The sequence below is a fragment of the Scleropages formosus genome, chromosome 11, assembly GCF_900964775.1.
Source record: "Scleropages formosus chromosome 11, fSclFor1.1, whole genome shotgun sequence".
NCBI classification, from domain to species: domain Eukaryota; kingdom Metazoa; phylum Chordata; class Actinopteri; order Osteoglossiformes; family Osteoglossidae; genus Scleropages; species Scleropages formosus.
Genome location: NC_041816.1, coordinates 793,827 through 812,173, shown reverse-complemented (window position 1 = coordinate 812,173; position 18,347 = coordinate 793,827). Strand labels below are relative to the sequence as shown.

Sequence of the window (18,347 nt, the reverse complement as noted above, 5' to 3'; positions counted from 1 at the left end):
TCATGCTGAAGTCTAGAAACACTGGTCAACAAAGTTATTCCAGAGCATTGCATCGTTTGAAACCGTGACTATATGAAGCTCTTTTGGTTGTGTGTAACACACTGCCCACTGACCTGAAACACACGAGCGGCACGATGTCGTCACCGAAACAGCTGAAGATAATTATCGCAATGCCGTTTCTAGAGCAGTGTCCCACAGTGTTGTCCCACAGTGTTTACCCACAGTGAGCGAGCAGCGTTTACTGTGTGCTCACCACAAAGCTGTTGTCCTTGGGGTTGGACGCCAGAGTCATTCCTAGCCTCATCTTGTCCTTGCGCTCTGACACATTAGTCAAGGATATCCTTCCTTCAGGAAAGAGGACAGCAGACAGGAAAGCCAGCAAAGAAAAAAAATGGTGAGCCTGTCATGAAATAGTTGTCATGAGCAATAAATTCCGATAGTGTGCAATGCTGCTACTTGGACACATTTCAAAACCCAACTTTGGTTGGAACAGTGGACCCCACTGGTGGGATTTTCCTGGAGTATGCTAATAATGTGCAAGGTTAGCCACTACAGCCCCGCTGTGGTGTCCATCTTCACGGAGTGCAGTCCCCTGTCATCTTAACGACTGCATATGACACACGAGATGACGTAGCCATGGAAATGCACGTAAACAACAAATTGTTTCACATACTTTGGCCAGGGTAAATTTGAAAACAACATATTCATTTAGCGTTGTAGTCAAACAAAGACAGTATGATATTAACTGCACATGAAGCTGTCAGCCAGGGAAGCAGAAATAATAAGAACAATACATTTTCTTATTGTACAATAATTCATAAGGCCTTTTTCAACTTTCCAGGCCCTCAGAAACTGGAAGAAATACAAAGAAATGCAAAACATGTCCAAATACCTAAATTGAGCTTGGAGCAGCCACCTCTGGACCTCTTGCTCAGTGGGCATTTGTAGACGTCCCCTGTCTGGTATTGGCCGTTGGTTTCAAATGGAGCTCCAACTAGTAACCTGTAAGGACAATTGCCGGAGCCCTGGGTTATTTCTTATTTTCCCTTTAATTTACAGGTCATAAGAGAAAATGCGCTGAGTAATGGAGGAATGATACGGTGAAAGGAAGACACAACCCGAAAGGAACGGCTCTGCCAAGATTTACTTTCCCAGGTTAACTCAATGACCGTAATTTAAGCAGCACAAGCCAGGGGAGAGTAGGCTGCTGACCATCTTTCTCGGAGACCACGTTTGCGCCGTGTGCTGTACTGGGTCCGAGTCGTGCTGAGGGGGAATAGAAAGCCATATGAAAGCTGTGTTCCTGAGATGGAGACAGCAATGGGCAGACACTGTAATCCTGGAGCTCATACGAAAGCTCCTCACTGTCAGGTTAAACGGATAAATGGTCAGATGGAAGGAATCTCCAACCAGACTCACCACATTAAGGTTGTCAGAGGCTGTATGCCTGCTCTAAATGTTTGTTTTTATCTTGATTTAAAGATCCTTTTTATTAGCATGCTGAAATGGCTTTGACTGCGACAAACACGTGTGTGAGTTCGTAAAGTGAAAATCTTCAGAGCGGGATTATAATCATAGGACCGTCTGCTTCTTGTTCAGTGTTGATAAAGAGCCAGACGATCTAAAGTGATAGCAAAGGTTCAACACCACCACCCCGAGAAGAGAAACTGGGCTGGGTATTGTGGATGCAAGGGGATGAATTTCAGCTGGAGAGAATCACTCTGCTTTATCCCCATGTCTGCTGCTGGACTGCATGGCTGTGCTGGAGAGAAGTGTACCAGTAAGTTCCTGCCTCCCAGCAGGATGCCGTCAGTGAAAACTTACTAATTCCCTGTGAAAGGTGAGCTAATCGGACATTTTTCCACAACAGCTCCACTGCCCTGCATCAGCAGTCCAAAGCAACAGTATAATTAAGCATTATGAATAAAAACAAGGCACTTCTCCATCAGTTAATCCCATCAATTATCCGTTAACAAGACGCTTTTCTTCAAAGTTTCAAATGACATTTTTTTTAAAAGCAGCTCAGATGTGTACCATATTCCTGTAGTATTTCTGACATAGGATCAACATATATTAATATAAATAATATCTGAAGGTATTTCTTTCAATCCAAGTGGTTATAACAAATGAAAGTCAGTACCTGATTAACTGTGGCTTCACTTAAGATTTAATTACATGCTGCTGGATTTTCAGAGGAATTAGCACGATTCAGATCTGAATTAGAAGCCAAGTGTTGTACCGAATGTGCCTACTTTTGAATCAGCATGATGGCTCTTGTAGTGTGATCACAACGCAATAAACCTGCTAGCTCCATTTGCAAAGAGTTTTAGGGCGCAGGAAACTTTTTTTTCAAATTCCACTGAATCGTGGAACTATTTTCTTGTTAAACGGAAAAAGCTGCGGTGGGTCTATCCCTCCTGAAAAGCTTTTCAGAACAATCATCCCTGTGGAACTTGTATTTTAATCTCTGTTAATATTACTGTTTCTGGACCAGTGTTGCTCTGCTGGGAGATCATCTGAGGACACAGATGGAAGAATGGGAGTCATTGTTCGCGTTCAGCAGAGGTCAGTCAATGTAAAAAAAGAGCTGCTAAAATAATCGGCACTGCACCCATTGAAGTCCAGCCCTTACCACTGAATCTCATTTTTGGAATGGGTGGCAGAACCGGGGAGAATTCTTCCATACGAATGGTAAATCCTGGAATCGGGGCTGTGGCAAAGCAATGCCAAAGCGAAAATGCATTTCCAGTCTAAACGCTGAAGTGCCATCTGGCATCGAACGAGCTCTCGATCGGCGACACCAGACCAGCTGCGGCCGCAGAGTCATTTCGTTGTTTATGCTGTACAGACTCACAGATGCACTGCACACGGTGACACATTTGCTTTGTTTTACCGCAGCTCTTCTGCAGTGGAAAGGAGCTTAAGTCAAAGGTGGTGTCTCAGCTTTGGTACTCCTGCCCAATTTGTCCATGTTCCAGTGGTTATTTTACTAAGTGTTTCATCTTCTTTGTATGCAGCTGAACTCCATTCCGGAGAAGCAGCGCCCGAACTTGAGGACCTGTTGCTGTATTACAGGCCCCTCCTGGTATGTCAAACACTGCAGAATTAATGTCCACGCAGAGGTAAGGGATCAAAAGCAGGCAGAAAGAACACAGCACCAGTTCAGAGGATGGGAGACAGTGTGTCCCCTCTAGGAAGGACCTCCCGCTGGCTCTCTCCATGTCCTGCAGTAATGTGTCTGTCCTGGGCAGCAGTGTGCGTCAGCTCACACCCATCCTACAGGGAAATGCTCTCGGTGAAAACCCACAAAGTAGCGGTCAAGGTCTGCTGAGACATTTTAAAGAACACTTTCTACTACAGTTACCCTCTTTAGTAGTGCTCTGATTAAGACTGTCCCTTTAAGCCCTCAAAAGCCCTGCATTTCACCTCCCAAGACAGGAAGCTGTTATTCCAAAAAATGCTCTAAACAACGTCTTGGGGTTAAGGAGTGGCCATTTTTCAAAGAACAGAACACTGAAAATGCAGTGCAGTGGTAAACAGAGCTTATGAGGCTCTCTACTAGTCAGCTAGGAAAGAGAACTAAACTGTCTTCTGTTTACATCACTGAGACTCATAAGTTATAAAGATGTCCCACCAACTATTGTCTGCTTCCTCACCATTCAATGTCCAGTTGTTTGACATTTCTTAAGGTGAATGAGGGTTAGGATTAGGGTTGGGATTGTGGTTGTGGTTGCAGTTAGGGTTCGCTAACCCCTAACTCTAGCCCTAACCCTAAGTCCTTTGCATTACTTCTAAAATCACATTAATTTGTTTAATTACCAATTAATTTGATGTAGTGGTTAGGACAGAGAAACAAACAACTGCAAGTAAACAAGGTTTTAATTAAATAATGGAATAAAAATCCTCAGAGTTATTGCACTCAGTCTTGCATTCAAGTCTTTTAGATTTTGAAAGCTCTTATTAGGGGAGTTTAAAAGCTTGAGGACATGTGCTTATAACCTGAAGTTTTGCCCATTCAGCCCCATTTCCAGTATTGCTACAGTATATAACTTGAATTATTTGTTAAAATTCCAAGTTGCATAAATTGATTTAAGCATCTGTGAAGCAATGAGCAAATAGAAATAACACTATTAGATGCGTGATATGTACTGTTTAAGTAAAAAGAACCCAAATTGATAAAAGTAACCTAATTCCTTGATAAAAACAGCAGCTATGCAATGCTTGTTAGTTTACAAAATCACATCAATACATTACACAGCAGACTTGCATGTCTGTCACTCAGTTGACTTCAGAAAAGTCTTATATTTATGTCAAAAACATTGCACCGTCTTTGCTGGTGTAACACTGCTACAGAATCTTTCCAAAATCATAAAGGCACTGTAATTATTCAGCTATCAATGTTTAGGGGTGTGAGATCCAGGGCGAAATCAGTCCACAGGGAGGGGAGGCAGACGTGTGGCAGAGCAGCTTCCCAAGTGTCCCACAATTTCATGAAATCAGTCTCGTTTCCCATCGCAGCGAACATGTGGGAAGCTCAAATGCAAGCTACAGCAAAGCCCAGCCCTATGGAACCTGTAAATGTCTTAAAATTATCTTTTTACATATGAAAGGGATGTAAAACTTCACATGCCCTCCTGCTATTTCTTCCATTATCAGGTTGCATATCGATATCAATCTATACAAGGGGGCCCTCTATGGAATATGCTTCTGATAACTGTTTGGCTCTTTTTATTTTCCACAGAATATAATGTTGAAGTACTAAAAGTACTCCAACTATACCCTTTGGCTCTTTCCCACAGAGTATGCATGTATACATCGGGGGTTGTGGTGGCGCAGTGGCGCAGTGGGTTGGACCGGGTCCTGCTCTCCGGTGAGTCTGGGGTTTGAGTCCCGCTTGGGGTGCTCTCCTGGGTGTGTCCCCTCCCCCTCCAGCCTTATGCCCTGTGTTGCCAGGTTAGGCTCTGGCTCCCCATGACCCTGTATGGGACAAGTGGTTCAGAAAGTGTGTGAGTGTGTGTGTGTGTGTGTGTGTGTGTGTGTGTGTGAACTGAAAAAATTGTTGTGGAGCACAGTTGTCATTACTTCCTCTACTGGGTCACAAAGATCCAAAGGATGGAGGGCATATGCTCCCCTCAGGGCCTGAGATCCTGGACTTTGTAAGCTACAACCAGATGAAATCTCCTGTCCACACTCCGCTCTATGGCATTTCAGCATTAGACTGCCCCCCGTGTCTTGGAAAGTCATAACCCAATAGGCTTACTGATGAGAAAAAACAGTGGGGGAGGTGTCTGCACCTCCCATAAAGAAGCAGCTGGTAGCATAGCTGTTAGTGCCCCTGCCTTTGGATCCAAAGGTTGCAGGTTTGATCCCCAGCTGTAGTACCCTTAAGCAAGGTACTTACCCAAAATTGTTCCAGTAAAATTATCCATTTGGGTAAGTAATTGTAACCTTAACATTGTAAGGTTCTTTGGAGAAAAGCATCAGCTAAATGAGTAGATGTAAATAGTGATTTAATCTTTCCATGTTTATAACTTTATAAAGTTATTATATAGTGTGTAAGGTGAACCTTAATTAAAACCTGGAGTTAGTCGTGATGTAGGTTTGCCTTTATCTGAACTTTTTTTTTTTTTTTTTTTTTTAAAATGGAAAATGTGATTGAGAGGAAGTAACAGCTGAAGTGTAGCTGGCGTTGGAAGAACTGTGACTGAGTTACTGAACTGCCTAACAGAATATTTACCTCCATCAGTACCTATACAAAGAGCATCTCGTGACCATCTTTCAAACCCTACTTTTACATAACCTTAAACCATATCTTCAAGGGTCTCTCAGTGCCCTGCCTTCTCATCACTTGAAATGACTCTTTATGTGGAAACAACTGACAGTAAATTACCTGGGTACAACTAGAAACCAAACTGTTTTGACTGATGATTAGTGACTTGTGCATCCTTGTATGTCAACAATGTATGTTCTATAGCCAGAACTGCCATAAAGTCCTTTGTTCCTTTACGCTACCTTCACGGATAAACACAAGCTGAAGCTCACAGGACGTGAGCTGCTGTACCTCAAAAGATGAGTTGCCAGTCACACAGATACGCACTTAGATGGTTATAAACAAGCACACACATGCACTGACATACAGACCCGTGCTGTAACTCAGACAGCATAGGTGTACTGCATTTACTCTGTTTCCAGTCAGCCCCAAGCTGGACTTTTGATCAATGTGTGTGAACACAGAGCCTGATCCCACAGTCTACTGGACCCATATCCCTTCACGCAGGTTTCAGTGAGCCGTCCTGAATGCCCCATATTTGTGATGTGCACAACAGTGGAGTGGTGGGAAGGTGAAGTCCACACAGCAATGCCTGCCATGGACCGATGCTCAAAACGTAGCTGGGATTCCCCAGCGTTCCTGGTGTCCTCACCAGCCCTTCTAAAGCCCCTAAGCCTAACACTCACCCAGAGTCACATACACACAACTCTCAGAATTTCCTCCAGCGAGGGAATTGCTTCCAGATCCTCTGAAGACACGAGAAGGGTCTGTTGCTTCAGTCTCATGGAAATTCTGTTTATGCAGTTGTTGCTGATAGAGAGAGAGAAAGGCAGGTATACAAAGAATTGCATAACTAAGCTGGCAAACATGTCCCCGTTTGAATTATAATAAGTGAGAGGCGTGTTGTTTCACAAAACGAAGTGGTATTTTATTTTAAAATTCTTTGGAAAAAAATCTAGCTGGGGTATAAGGCCCTTGGGGCTGGCAACAGTAATGAAGAAAGCCTGCCACTACGGGAGTCTTTGGAAAAAGCACAAGTCATAGCTCCAGACAATCAGTCCAGCTCCACCAGTCATTGAGCGCACCGCTCTTCCCCAGGAGTCGCTCTCCTCGTGAGAATCTGGCACAATTAGCATTAAATGGAAACCTTTAATTCATTCAGTACTGGATGTGAAGTGTCTCTAAAGAGAAGAACTATTTTGAAATGTACTGTAAAAAGCACTAAGATCCACAGTGAAAATCCATTAAGAAACACTAATTCATAAACAAGCCTACATTTAGTATCAGAACCATGGAGGATGTAATGCAATACATACGTATTACACATAATTCTATTGCTGTTACATTGTATGATCATGTATGATTCATGCTGATGTTACAAAGTTGTGTTACAAAGGCATTAACCTCTGTCCTTTTCCCAGTTTGTCTAAAGCTGTCTTTTTATAACATTGTTCCTGGTGTCCTTTATGCACCTGATGTCCTGTGCCTTTAATTCTAAGCATAGCACTTAGATGTTTCAGTGAAATAATTAATCAAATTCGGTCAGTTTATTAGAGAACTATTAGAGAACATCTTGTTTAGTTCTCTCCTCGCCATGTCCATTTTGCACTCCCTTTTTACCCAAACATGACACTTTAATATTGCTTTGCGATGGACTGACATCCCTTCCAGGATGTACCCTGCCTTAAGCCCTATGCATTAGGGATAGGCTCTGTGTCACTGTAACCCTGCATTAAGAAAAAAAGGGTTACAGATTAAGAATGAATGAATGAATGAATGAATGAATGAATGAATGACAATTTCCATTGAGCAAGTACTCCTTTCATTCGCACCATTGTTCTGCTTGCTTGCACTCGAGTAGCCCCTGGCAGCTTAATGTGAGTGCTTATTATGGTGTACAAACAAAAGTCAGTATATGATGCCGTTTTATTCTATGTGCATTAAACATGAGCGGCTGCATGCGTCATTATGACCAAAAGTGATTATTTAATGATGTTACAATTAATTTCAGCTGGTATGCATGGGAAAACAAACTAAAGTGCAGAATTAATTCATTTCAGTTTATTAGTATTATAACTGGATGGCCCCGACACTGACCGTTGGTATCCAGCCGAATGATTCACAAACTCCACTGTGTGGGCTATGTTTCGCTGATCTGAGCAAGCTAATGAGCAAGGAGGGCGAAAGAAAGGTCATGGGAGCTAGAGAAGTGGAGCGGGTGGGGCTGGGCAGAAGTCCAGTGGGAAGGACAGACAGCCCTAGCCAGCAGACATGCCGAGCATGCCTGTGTCAGATCCCCCTCCAAATGACATAGAGACAGGGCGCACCCTCAGAAAATAACATGGACGGGAAGTGAAAAATAACAGAGGCCACTTTTAAACTTCACATTTGCCATCTTGATGCACTGGACTATCTATCTATCTAGCTATCAAACCTGAGCCCAGTATGATGGCTCTAACACTTCTCAGCCTGCTGCCACTCAGTATAAAGGCACAAGGGAAAAATCTTTCACTTGACGGGGGACCAGCTGAAAACCTCTGAAAATCTATGGTACATAGTGATATGACTTGACAGTTTGATGATGCATGGCAAAATTTCCATAAGTAAACAGAAATGACATGACCACATGGTATTGTGTGGATGACAGGGGCAGCAAATACCGCGTGAGGGCGGATGCAGGTAACACTCACCACTTCTGTCCACCTGCCTGATGCTGCTGCACGGTGTACCCAAACTGAGCTGTTCTGGAGCCCTTGATGATCCTGGGGTTCCTGGTGTCGATGTTGAAACAGACACGGAGTCCTGGGAAGAGACAAAGTGATTCAAACACAGATGAACTGCACTTTCAGTCAGAGCAGTGCTTGCAGCTCACGACAGCTGTTCCTGGGAAAACAAAAATCTTACCGAACCAAAGAAAACATAAGAATGACCCGACGCCGTCAAAGCTTTATTCCTATCTCAAGTTGGTGTTTGGGCCAAAAGAGTGTGCTCATAAAAATGTTGGACATGAAATTTAAGAAGATACCTTCCATGTGCTCTACGAAGCTTGACTGGAGAGCAGCACTGGCTGATACCACCAGTCACCATGTGAAATCCATATGTGAGCGCGGAGTGAATGACCGGTGTGTCCGAGGCTGCGTGTGGCAAAGCCCCGCGGGAGAAATGTTTGTCCTGACAGCGCTGTAGCGCTGGGTCAGATTTGCCCCTGGGTATTTGAGGACTGCAACACCGTGGATTCCTGTTCCTACAGTAACAAACCATTCCAACCTGTGCTGACAGACAGCGATGGAGATCGGCATTTCCCGTGAACATCTGCCCTTTCGCAGACCCTGGCACGCCGCGGTGTATACCATGTTTCCTCCAGGCAGGGGGACACACACACGCAAAGCGGCACATGTGAACTGACCTCGCAAGGATTTTAGGTGTCTGATTGCAAGCGCAGATATTCACGGAACACACACACACACACACACACACACACACACACACACACACACACACACACATTTTCAGAACTGCTTGTCCCATACGGGGTCACGGGGAACCGGAGCCTACCCGGCAACACAGGGCGTAAGGCCGGAGGGGGAAGGGGACACACCCAGGACGGCACGCCAGTCCATCACAAGGCACCCCAAGCGGGACTTGAACCCCAGACCCACTGGAGAGCAGGACTGTGGTCCAACCCACTGCGCCACCGCACCCCCAAATTCACGGAACAAAGAGGCAGAAATTTAGCGGCTGCTGCTACTGTGCTGTCATTTTAATCAATTCAATCATTTCACCACGGGATGAGAACTACGACTGAAAGCGAGTAGCTGCAGCACATCCTCACTGAGGCCACCGGTGTCAGAGTGAACAATACACAGAACGAGCTCAAAGAAGCACTGTCAGATTCCATCTGCTCCATTCATTTTTTAAACCTGGATTTCTCTCACATCGACTGTCTGATAATATCCTCCCAAAATGATGTCATTCCAGTGTAACTGAGTAAAATACCGCTGGAGCAGCACCGAGAAGACGAGACAAACTCTCCATCCGACTTAAACAGAGACGGTTGCGAGAGCTGGTGGATTCAGCCTGAAGGAGAAATCTCAGGGCGCTGAAGGCATCGCTGGCTGACGGTGGTGAAAAAACACAAACCGGCTATATCACAAGCGTGCAAAAAAACGCCATTACGTCGATACATTTCATCTGGCGTGGACACAGAGAGCTGTGACAAAGTGTGGAAAAACTACACATGTGGCAGCAGCAACGTGAGACGCGGTGATGCCCACGGCCATCCACTGAGAAAACATGAAAACACAATATGAAAATCGATCACAGACGGGGATTTCTATTCTTTGTTCTTCTTCCTCCTTTTCCAGTTCCCCACAGACACTCATCATCTGTAGACCTGGCCTACAGACTTCAGCTGAAGTCACTGGCCTGGAAAGGCTCTTTTAACTAGCTGCCAATGGATCACAAAGTGCTTTGGAATTAGACTCCTAGGCTTCACAGCTGTGACAAGTTGCAGCCTTGAGCACATGTACGTGTGGGACACCTGCGAATAAAGTGGTCCATTGCCAGTCCAAGAAAGAGGGATGCTGCCATTTCCAGACTGCCCTGACGAAACATAATGCAATAATTTGTCATGTGCATCAAATCCACTTGGAATAAAGCAAAGACAAGGCCAATTTAGCAGGATAAAACATGAACAAATATACCTCTCTCAAGCAGATTTTAATTAGCTCCTTTTCCTGCTTGTCTTTCACCCTCCTTTTCTCCCTGAAACCTGGCTTCGTATTGATACTACTGCTGTGACGTTGCTAAAAACACAGCTACAATGGCTAAAAGCCATAATATCATCGTTTCCACACGTCCAAGGAAGTTTTAGCAACTAGAAGACTGAATCACTTTTAAATATAGTGCAGAGAAAAGGGCCAGTGTTCCTCTGGTCTATATGAGGCACTGGACGAGGGACAGACAGAGAGAGGGAGAGAGAGAGAGAGAGGGGGAGGGGGGGGACAGCTTTAGAAGTAATCAGACTTAATCACATACAGATCCATTCAAGTCTGTCAGTAGTGGTTTATTATTACAGCAAAAGTATATGTTTCACATTCAAAGCCTTTTCAGCCAGTTGGCCTGATGAATTCCACCGAGAAGGGAGCACAAACACGGCCCCCCGTCTCTTTGGTACAGAGCTGGAAGCGTTCAGCAGCCGGGGGCCGGTCCCGGTACCCCTCGCCCCTCGTCCGGCCCATCGCCGAGGCCGAGGAGAACGGTCAGTGGACGGTTGCGGGGGACCTCTTTCCCCGCTCTGCTAAATGCAAGGGTTGGACAGGAAAGCGCGCGATGGAAAATACAAGGTGGTTTTGCCTCACATGGATTGGCATAAGGACGCAAGGAAAGCGAATTCCGCAGAAAGCGTTCTTCTCTGTCGGAGCAGCATGCAGCGCAGCAGATTGCCAGAAGACCTCATGTGGCAGGACGGGGCCTTCCGAGCACTTCCATTCGACACAGACTTTCGTTTGGCGCTCGGCATCACAACACGACTCGCTAGAAACAAAACGCACAGCAGACTTTCTGCCTTGATGAGCTTTACAGGTGTTTCCCATATTCCTGCATCTGCATAATTATGGGCTATAACCCAAAGATATAAATACGTATCCTTTATAGTCTCACTTGATGAGGAAAATTAAAAAAAAGAAAAAGAAGGGTCAGCTGTAATTTGTCACATATTAAAGTAAGTGTTTGCAGACAGATACGGACAAGCGCTTGTGTACCCTACGTGCCCTCGGTCACCGTGTTGTACACACTGATGTAAAACGCTGCCCTTGCCTGATGGGATGCAGCTATACATCAGCAGGTGGTAACTGAAGACTATTGTCCATCTACCAGAACCAAGGCAGCAATTCTTCAGCAATTCCCAGGATTTCACTGTCAACCAACTTTTAGTAAGCGCCTTAGTAACAAATGCGCTGAGTGGTGCAATGAGCATGACATTATAAATTACTGATGCTCATTAGCCGACAGCTTTGGTCTCCAAGTACCGGCATTCAATTATTTTGCATTTTTGGCTCAACAATAAGTCTTACAATATCACCATAACCTCTTAAATACCTTAAGCAACAGAACATTTGTTTCCTTTTAATTCCACTCATAAAACGACACCTCACAGTGGATTATGGTTTCCAGCTCTGCTGCTCCATGATTCACTTTGCGGCGGACAGTTCTAACCTACGTGGCACAGCGAGAAGTACTCTGCCAGCCGGGGCGGGCGAGGCATCGGCGATGCGGCGAGTGTAGCCAGGGCACGTGGACCCTGAGACGGTAGGGGAGGAGACCAGCCAGAGGCGAAGACGGGAGGCCCATCTTATTTTGCTTTGTCGGCGTGTCCTTTTTAAACGGACCCTTTGGTTTTGCTCCCCGCTGCTACCGACTCCCGATCACCGAAGGCTGCGCATCTGTGTTTGGTTCGTGAGGATGGGATTTTTGAGTCATTCTCCATGTCACTTGTTACGTGTCTCTCGCCTCTCAGTATTTACTGCCGTCCTTGACCGCACACAGTATGATTCATTGGGCCAGAAATTCAATTTCTCACAGTAAATCATATATGCGAACGCGTCGTACAAGACCGTTCGTGCCCTGACGTTGTTCTCGTTGTTCCTGAGCGAAGGAAAGCTATTTAGGGTGGCTAGCTTGATGAAAGCTGTTTTGCTGTGTCCTGAAAATACTTTCCGTAGTTTAGAACTGATTTCTGCAGCCATGTGTGTCCAATTCTAACGTTTGTCTGGGGCAAAACATTCGCACGTGAAGTTGGTTTCATGTTGCCCAGCCTTTCCAGCTCTGCCCTCTTCTTCTGCAGAAATCATGCGAAAATACAAAATGACGACGGAAACAGTTTATTGCCGATATAAGTTGGGCCGGTTTAGAACAAATGAGGAAACGTGCTAATCAGTACAAATAAAAGGCAGGAGGGGGATGCTGCTGAATAGCTTTCATTCCTCGTGAGCAACTTTGAAATGTTTCCCATATGTGTCTTTAGCATTTCCTCGAACGCCATCGAAACAACACTAATGTATGTGACTAGCTGGCTTGTGAGGCAAAGCAAGTAACGCCAGATATGATCAGAGAATAGCTTTGCTCAATTTGAAAAGCGGAGAACAAGGAGAGCAAAAAAGGATCCCGTTTCAGTTTAAAGCTCTAACGCGGTGGAGTGATTTAACACCCCGGGTAATATCAACAGCCACCGAAGCTCGTTGGGTCTCGCTAGCGTTCAAGTGTAAGGCTTCCCCTGCCTAGATAAACAGAGCTGGGCCCTGCAGCTGTGAGCATGGCGGGGCCAGGACAGGCAAGGACGGCCCTCTGCTGCTTTTGGCCACGCGTCAGGCTGCAGGAGCTTCGCCACGGAAACGCACGCTTTCCGCTGATCCAGGGGAATAGCGGACCTGTGTGGCCGGGGTCGGCGGAAGAAAGACAAGGGGTGGCGCACAGGGAATGCTGTCCACGTGAAGCATTGGCAAGGCCTGGTAAATCACCAGCACATCCCAGCCATAATCAGTTCCCCCTGCCTTTGCAGACCTCTCCGTGACTAATGATGCAAAATCAGCACTGCTGTCACATGCTGGCAAAAGTATCTGCAGACAGACTTTAATTTAGCAAATTCCACAGGATGGTCTAGCACCTACAGTATGATGCACCCAACACTAAGCATGGCTGAAACTTGGCCTTCTAAAGCAGACTTTTAATCTAGACCCATATATAATATGATAATATATATTATAGTAATTAGTAATTAGTAATATAACCAATGCATGGAGGAAAATCAAAATGTTATAATTAATCAAGCAACACATTTCTGACCCTTAAAAGAATGTTGCATTTTCTGTGGAAAAGGCTTCAAAGTTGTGGTGAAAAAACATATCATAACAGATGTTACTGGTGGCACGCAAGCACCCTCCAACCCGAGCAGCGCTCTACATGACACTTTACCCATGTGTGTGCCAGACAGCTGCTCAGCCCACCCAGTCCAAGCGAAACTAAATTTCAGCAAACACTTCAGGTACGGTGATCATTATTGCTATTATTGTTGCTATTACTTTGATTCTTAGCAAACACTTCTCCAAAGTGGCTTAGACTGCAGCCTCTTTTCCTCTTTGCCCACGTATGCAGCTGGATTGCAAAACATTTCAGGCCAGTGAAAGAGCAAAAACCCAAAGGTCCATCTTGGGATATGAATCACCAACTCTTTCGTTGGAAGTCCTTCACCACTGTGCTAAATGCTGTCCTGTTGGGGTTTATGACTCATGATCCTGAAGAGCTTGGTCTGAATTCATAACCTGCAGATAGAGTAACAGCACCACCTGCTTCAATTACAAAGAAAGCATGAGTACCCCCTACTGGGACCGTATCCCATCACATCTCACCACCCTGCTGGGCTGCGGATGAGAATGTGTCCATGTCCGACAAGCCCTCCACAGGTCTCTCGCACTCGGGAAAATTAGAAGATCCTTACTCATTGAAGATCAACACAACATTTGTTCTCTGGCTGAGTAAGCAGCACTGTTTTCCATCATAAAATCCATCTGCACACACAGCGTTGACCTCTACTCCCTCCACGACATAAAACAACTTCTCGACAACAAACTCCAGCAAAAAAAGGGAACATTAATATATTTCTGCTTCTACCCTTTCCAGATGTTTGCCTTCTGACACCTTCCTCTACGCAAAACATTCAAATGGAAACCAAAAAGGAACATCACGACGCTCCTGAACGAATTTCCGAGCAGAGAGACATATAGGCTGCATTGTGACCCATATCTGATCTTATGTGCCACAAGAGGTGATTACAATTTCCACATAACTGGCTTGCTTCCATCTGGGCGGCAGGGGAGGAGGGTAAATTTGGCTTCGGTATCTTTGTTGGCTGATGCATAAATGTCTCCTACAGACTTGTCAGGCATTTCCTGCCTGTTGGTTGCCAGCAGTAAAGAGCAAACACCCCGATGCCCCCTGCCCCCACCCCTTCAGCCTAACACTGGGTGACCTGTGTTGTGAGGAAAGCAACAATCTTGGCGGAGACTGGCAAGAGGCTGGATGGGGAATCCGAGATTTGGCCAGATAATTACACCTGAGTACAAGTGCCAGACCTTTTCCAATATGACTGAGCTAAACAGGATGCAAAACTGTAGACCGTGCAAATCACCTTGAATAAATGCTTTTGCTACCCTGTATATTGCTCTTCACACAGCCCGTACGCCTCAGTTGAAATTGCATGAAAACAGGGACATTATCCTTATTGTTACAGTGAAGGAGAAACATTACATATGATACCAATTCCACCATCCTGACCTCAACTCATTAACACCTCTGTTAATAAACTTCAGGTGCAGTTGATTTGTTACTTGCCTTAGAAATTATAGATCTGTTCAGCCAAATCTCCTGCGGAGTCCATGTGAGTATCTTATTACCGTTCTGTGTCCTCTACTCTGATGCAGAACCAAATAAAAGTTACTACTGAGCAAACTGATGAAGTGTCATCACATCATCTCTCTGTACAGTGGCAATCATCATCATCATCATTTAGATGTAACTGAACTCAACCTGTGTTACATTCTCAGAGTTCAGGTATAGCAGTGGTACTATGTTTTAAGCTTTCCATGAGACAAATAAAATTTGGACCGTTGTTTTCAGCTAGTGGTTGCCATTTGAATGAGCTGAACATCTGGTCTCTCTGTCATCTTCTCAGTGGTCTCTCTATCACGCACACACACACACACACACACACACACACACACATACACTTCTGTGCTTTTAGTGACCACCCTGCCCACCCACCTCACCTGGCAGCATGGCCCATGTCCACAGCAGCAGGGTGCAGTAGTACTCCATGAGTCCACGGGGGAGGGGGGGGAACGAGGCAGACAGTCCTGCAGTGCACGCTTTAAAGATCCTGCTCTTATGGACTCCACTGCCACTCGAAAGTTTAACTATATCGCTGGGAAGTAGGAGGGGAAACTGAAAGGAGGTGTGCGTGCATGCACACACACACACACACACACACACACACACACACACACACACATATACACAGAAAGCAGGAAAGCCTCCTTCCTCTCTCTCCCACTCACTCCGTCAGAGATGTACTCACACACACACACACACACACACACACACACGCACACACCACCGCTCAGCCAGCCCTTTAAACTCCTCCGGCAAACTCAGCAAGCGAATACAGTGGTGGAACACCTACCCTTTAACCTTTTAATGGCTGAACAATAGTACAGTGTTCTTGCAGCGCGTTTCACTCGGTTGCGTGTTTACAGCATACTTTCTTCTCATGGGTGTAATTTATTGCTTCCCTTTTTTGTTTTATGCTTGAATTTATGAAGTATGAGCAGCATTTGCGAGAAGAGCTGGAGCTCCGCGCCACAGGACATCAGAGCACGTCAAAGGCTTAACACACTTAATGTGTCACTGTGTCTTTGACAGTTAGCATGTGGCACCCATCACTGTCATTTTACAATCCAAAGGATGCTCTGCAACTTTTTTCCCCATACAAGGCACTAGAATTTAGAATGCACCTCTATATTTTTGTGAGGACCAGAAGTCAGTCTTTCCTCTGTGTTTGTGCAATTTCCATTAGTATTTGTGCAATTGTAATCCCTATAAATGCGCATGAAAAATAACAAAAAAAATGAATGGAGATTTCTGAGGCTGAAATTGCGGTAGATATATTGCGAAACCTCATATTTGGCAGGAACAACCATGGACTGGGGGTGGGGTGGATTTTAAGGGTAGATTTAAATGAAGTGTACATAAAACATGATTTATTATTATTACCTGCATATTCCTACCGCACTATTCTTGGCTTTGTTAAGATTCCTGATGACGCAACTACCTGAAGGATGATTAATATTAGCTGTAGGATCTTCAAAGCCAATTGTTGAAGTGAAGGATCATCGTGTTCTGCCTATCTTCGTATCCATAGTGCTCAAACTGCTAATTCACAATATTGTCAGAATAGGCATAATAAACTCAGTTTAATATTTGAAACCGGTAATTATGCAACTTTAGGTTCTCTGTGAGAATGTCAAGCACTGGAGAGAAGGCATGAAACTCCAAGCTGGCTGGCTGGCTATCCAGTGCTATATCCAGCAATGGGATAAGTATATGCAATTCTGAGTTGGCTGCTTCCCGGTGCTAAATCAAGTCATGGGTCGAACGCAAGCATAATTCTAAGTTGGCCGAACGCTTGGTACATGAAGCACAGGCAGAAGCACACAAGCTCCCGAGAGCTCCGAGAGTGTTTTCATTTGAGCTGTATGGATTTTATTTTCTGTGGGCACCAGTATACATCACCTTTTTAATGCTCTGCTCTAACTCAAAACTTTAGAGGTATGCAGCACCATTTGGAAGATTCTGTGTTGAGTTTTCAAGCACATGGTGCACCTGTTCTGAGCAGGACAAGTTTCGAAAAGATCTATTTTCCTGTAAAAATTCAGACATTTTTTAATAAACAAACAAACATATCTTAAAAACACACACACACACTTTCTGAACCGCTCGTCCCATTAGGTAATAAATTATACTGTGTGCTAATCCCAGAAAATTTTATTCATAACGAATCTGAACAATTAATTTGAGACAATTATAGTATTAGACATTTTTTATTAACATTTTATTTAACAATATCATATTAATCATATTTTAGATACCCATGCCCTGAAACAACATATGAATTAATTATTGTAGCTGCTGTAAGTGCAGTTATACAGGTACAACAGAATTTACGTATGCTGTTGAAGGTTCATTGATGTGATAATGAATAATATTTTTACTAAAGTATATGATAATTTGTGATAATCGTGTGATATTTTTATCGTGTGATAAATTACTTGATAATTTAAATGAATAATCGGGTTCAGGCTATCGCATAAATAAAGAACTTATATTTGGTTTTGGTTGCCAAATGTCTAGTTTCCACATATAGTGGTGGAGGAATTGGAATACTTACAAAACGTGACCGACCAGGCTATGGGGTACATATGTGCAACCAGGACTGCAAGAATATGAAATGTCATGACAGCACTGGGAATCTGGAATTGTTTTGAAAGAATGTTGCTGCATTCTTCTAAGACGGAGCCCTCCAATTTACGCCTGTGAGATGGAGGCAGAAACCACTGTCTCAAAACGTCTTGCCATACAATCCCACAAGCTGTCTATGCGATTGGGCTCCAGTGATTTAGAGCGCCATGGCAAATGGAAGGGTAACTTTGTGTTGATGCTTTGTAATCCATTGGGTGAAAGCATATGGCTTGCAGAATGGAATAGTGTCATCTCAAAAGTTTAAAATTTGTTTTTTAAAAAAACTGTTAGACTTTCTTCAGAGATGATGCTTACCCTTGGGCATTTCTTATGCCCCCAAAAACACATTGCAAATAATTTCAGCTTTTTTTGTTGAAGCCATAAATCCACTTCAGTTTTCAATGATTTCAAGATTTACGGTACAATTTTACCATTGTCACATTTTTAGGTCAATACTTGCATAACCTGTCAACCGGAAAGGTAATGATGTGATCTAAACTTCTATCTA

At 44.3% G+C, this 18,347-nt stretch overlaps 1 protein-coding gene across 1 annotated transcript in view; it reads right to left on the bottom strand.

Annotated features, from left to right (window-relative positions):
* The window catches only part of itga11a (integrin, alpha 11a), a 40,147-nt gene extending 24,320 nt beyond the window's left edge, over positions 1 to 15,827 (bottom strand). The window contains exons 1-4 of the mRNA XM_018752523.2: positions 15,592 to 15,827; positions 8,461 to 8,572; positions 893 to 1,002; positions 254 to 345 (exon numbers count right to left, since the gene is read on the bottom strand). Coding sequence (XP_018608039.2) covers positions 254 to 345; positions 893 to 1,002; positions 8,461 to 8,572; positions 15,592 to 15,640 — 363 coding nt within the window. The 5' untranslated portion in view covers positions 15,641 to 15,827. The remainder of the gene's footprint in view (positions 1 to 253; positions 346 to 892; positions 1,003 to 8,460; positions 8,573 to 15,591) is intronic.
* Positions 15,828 to 18,347: the final 2,520 nt, after the last annotated feature.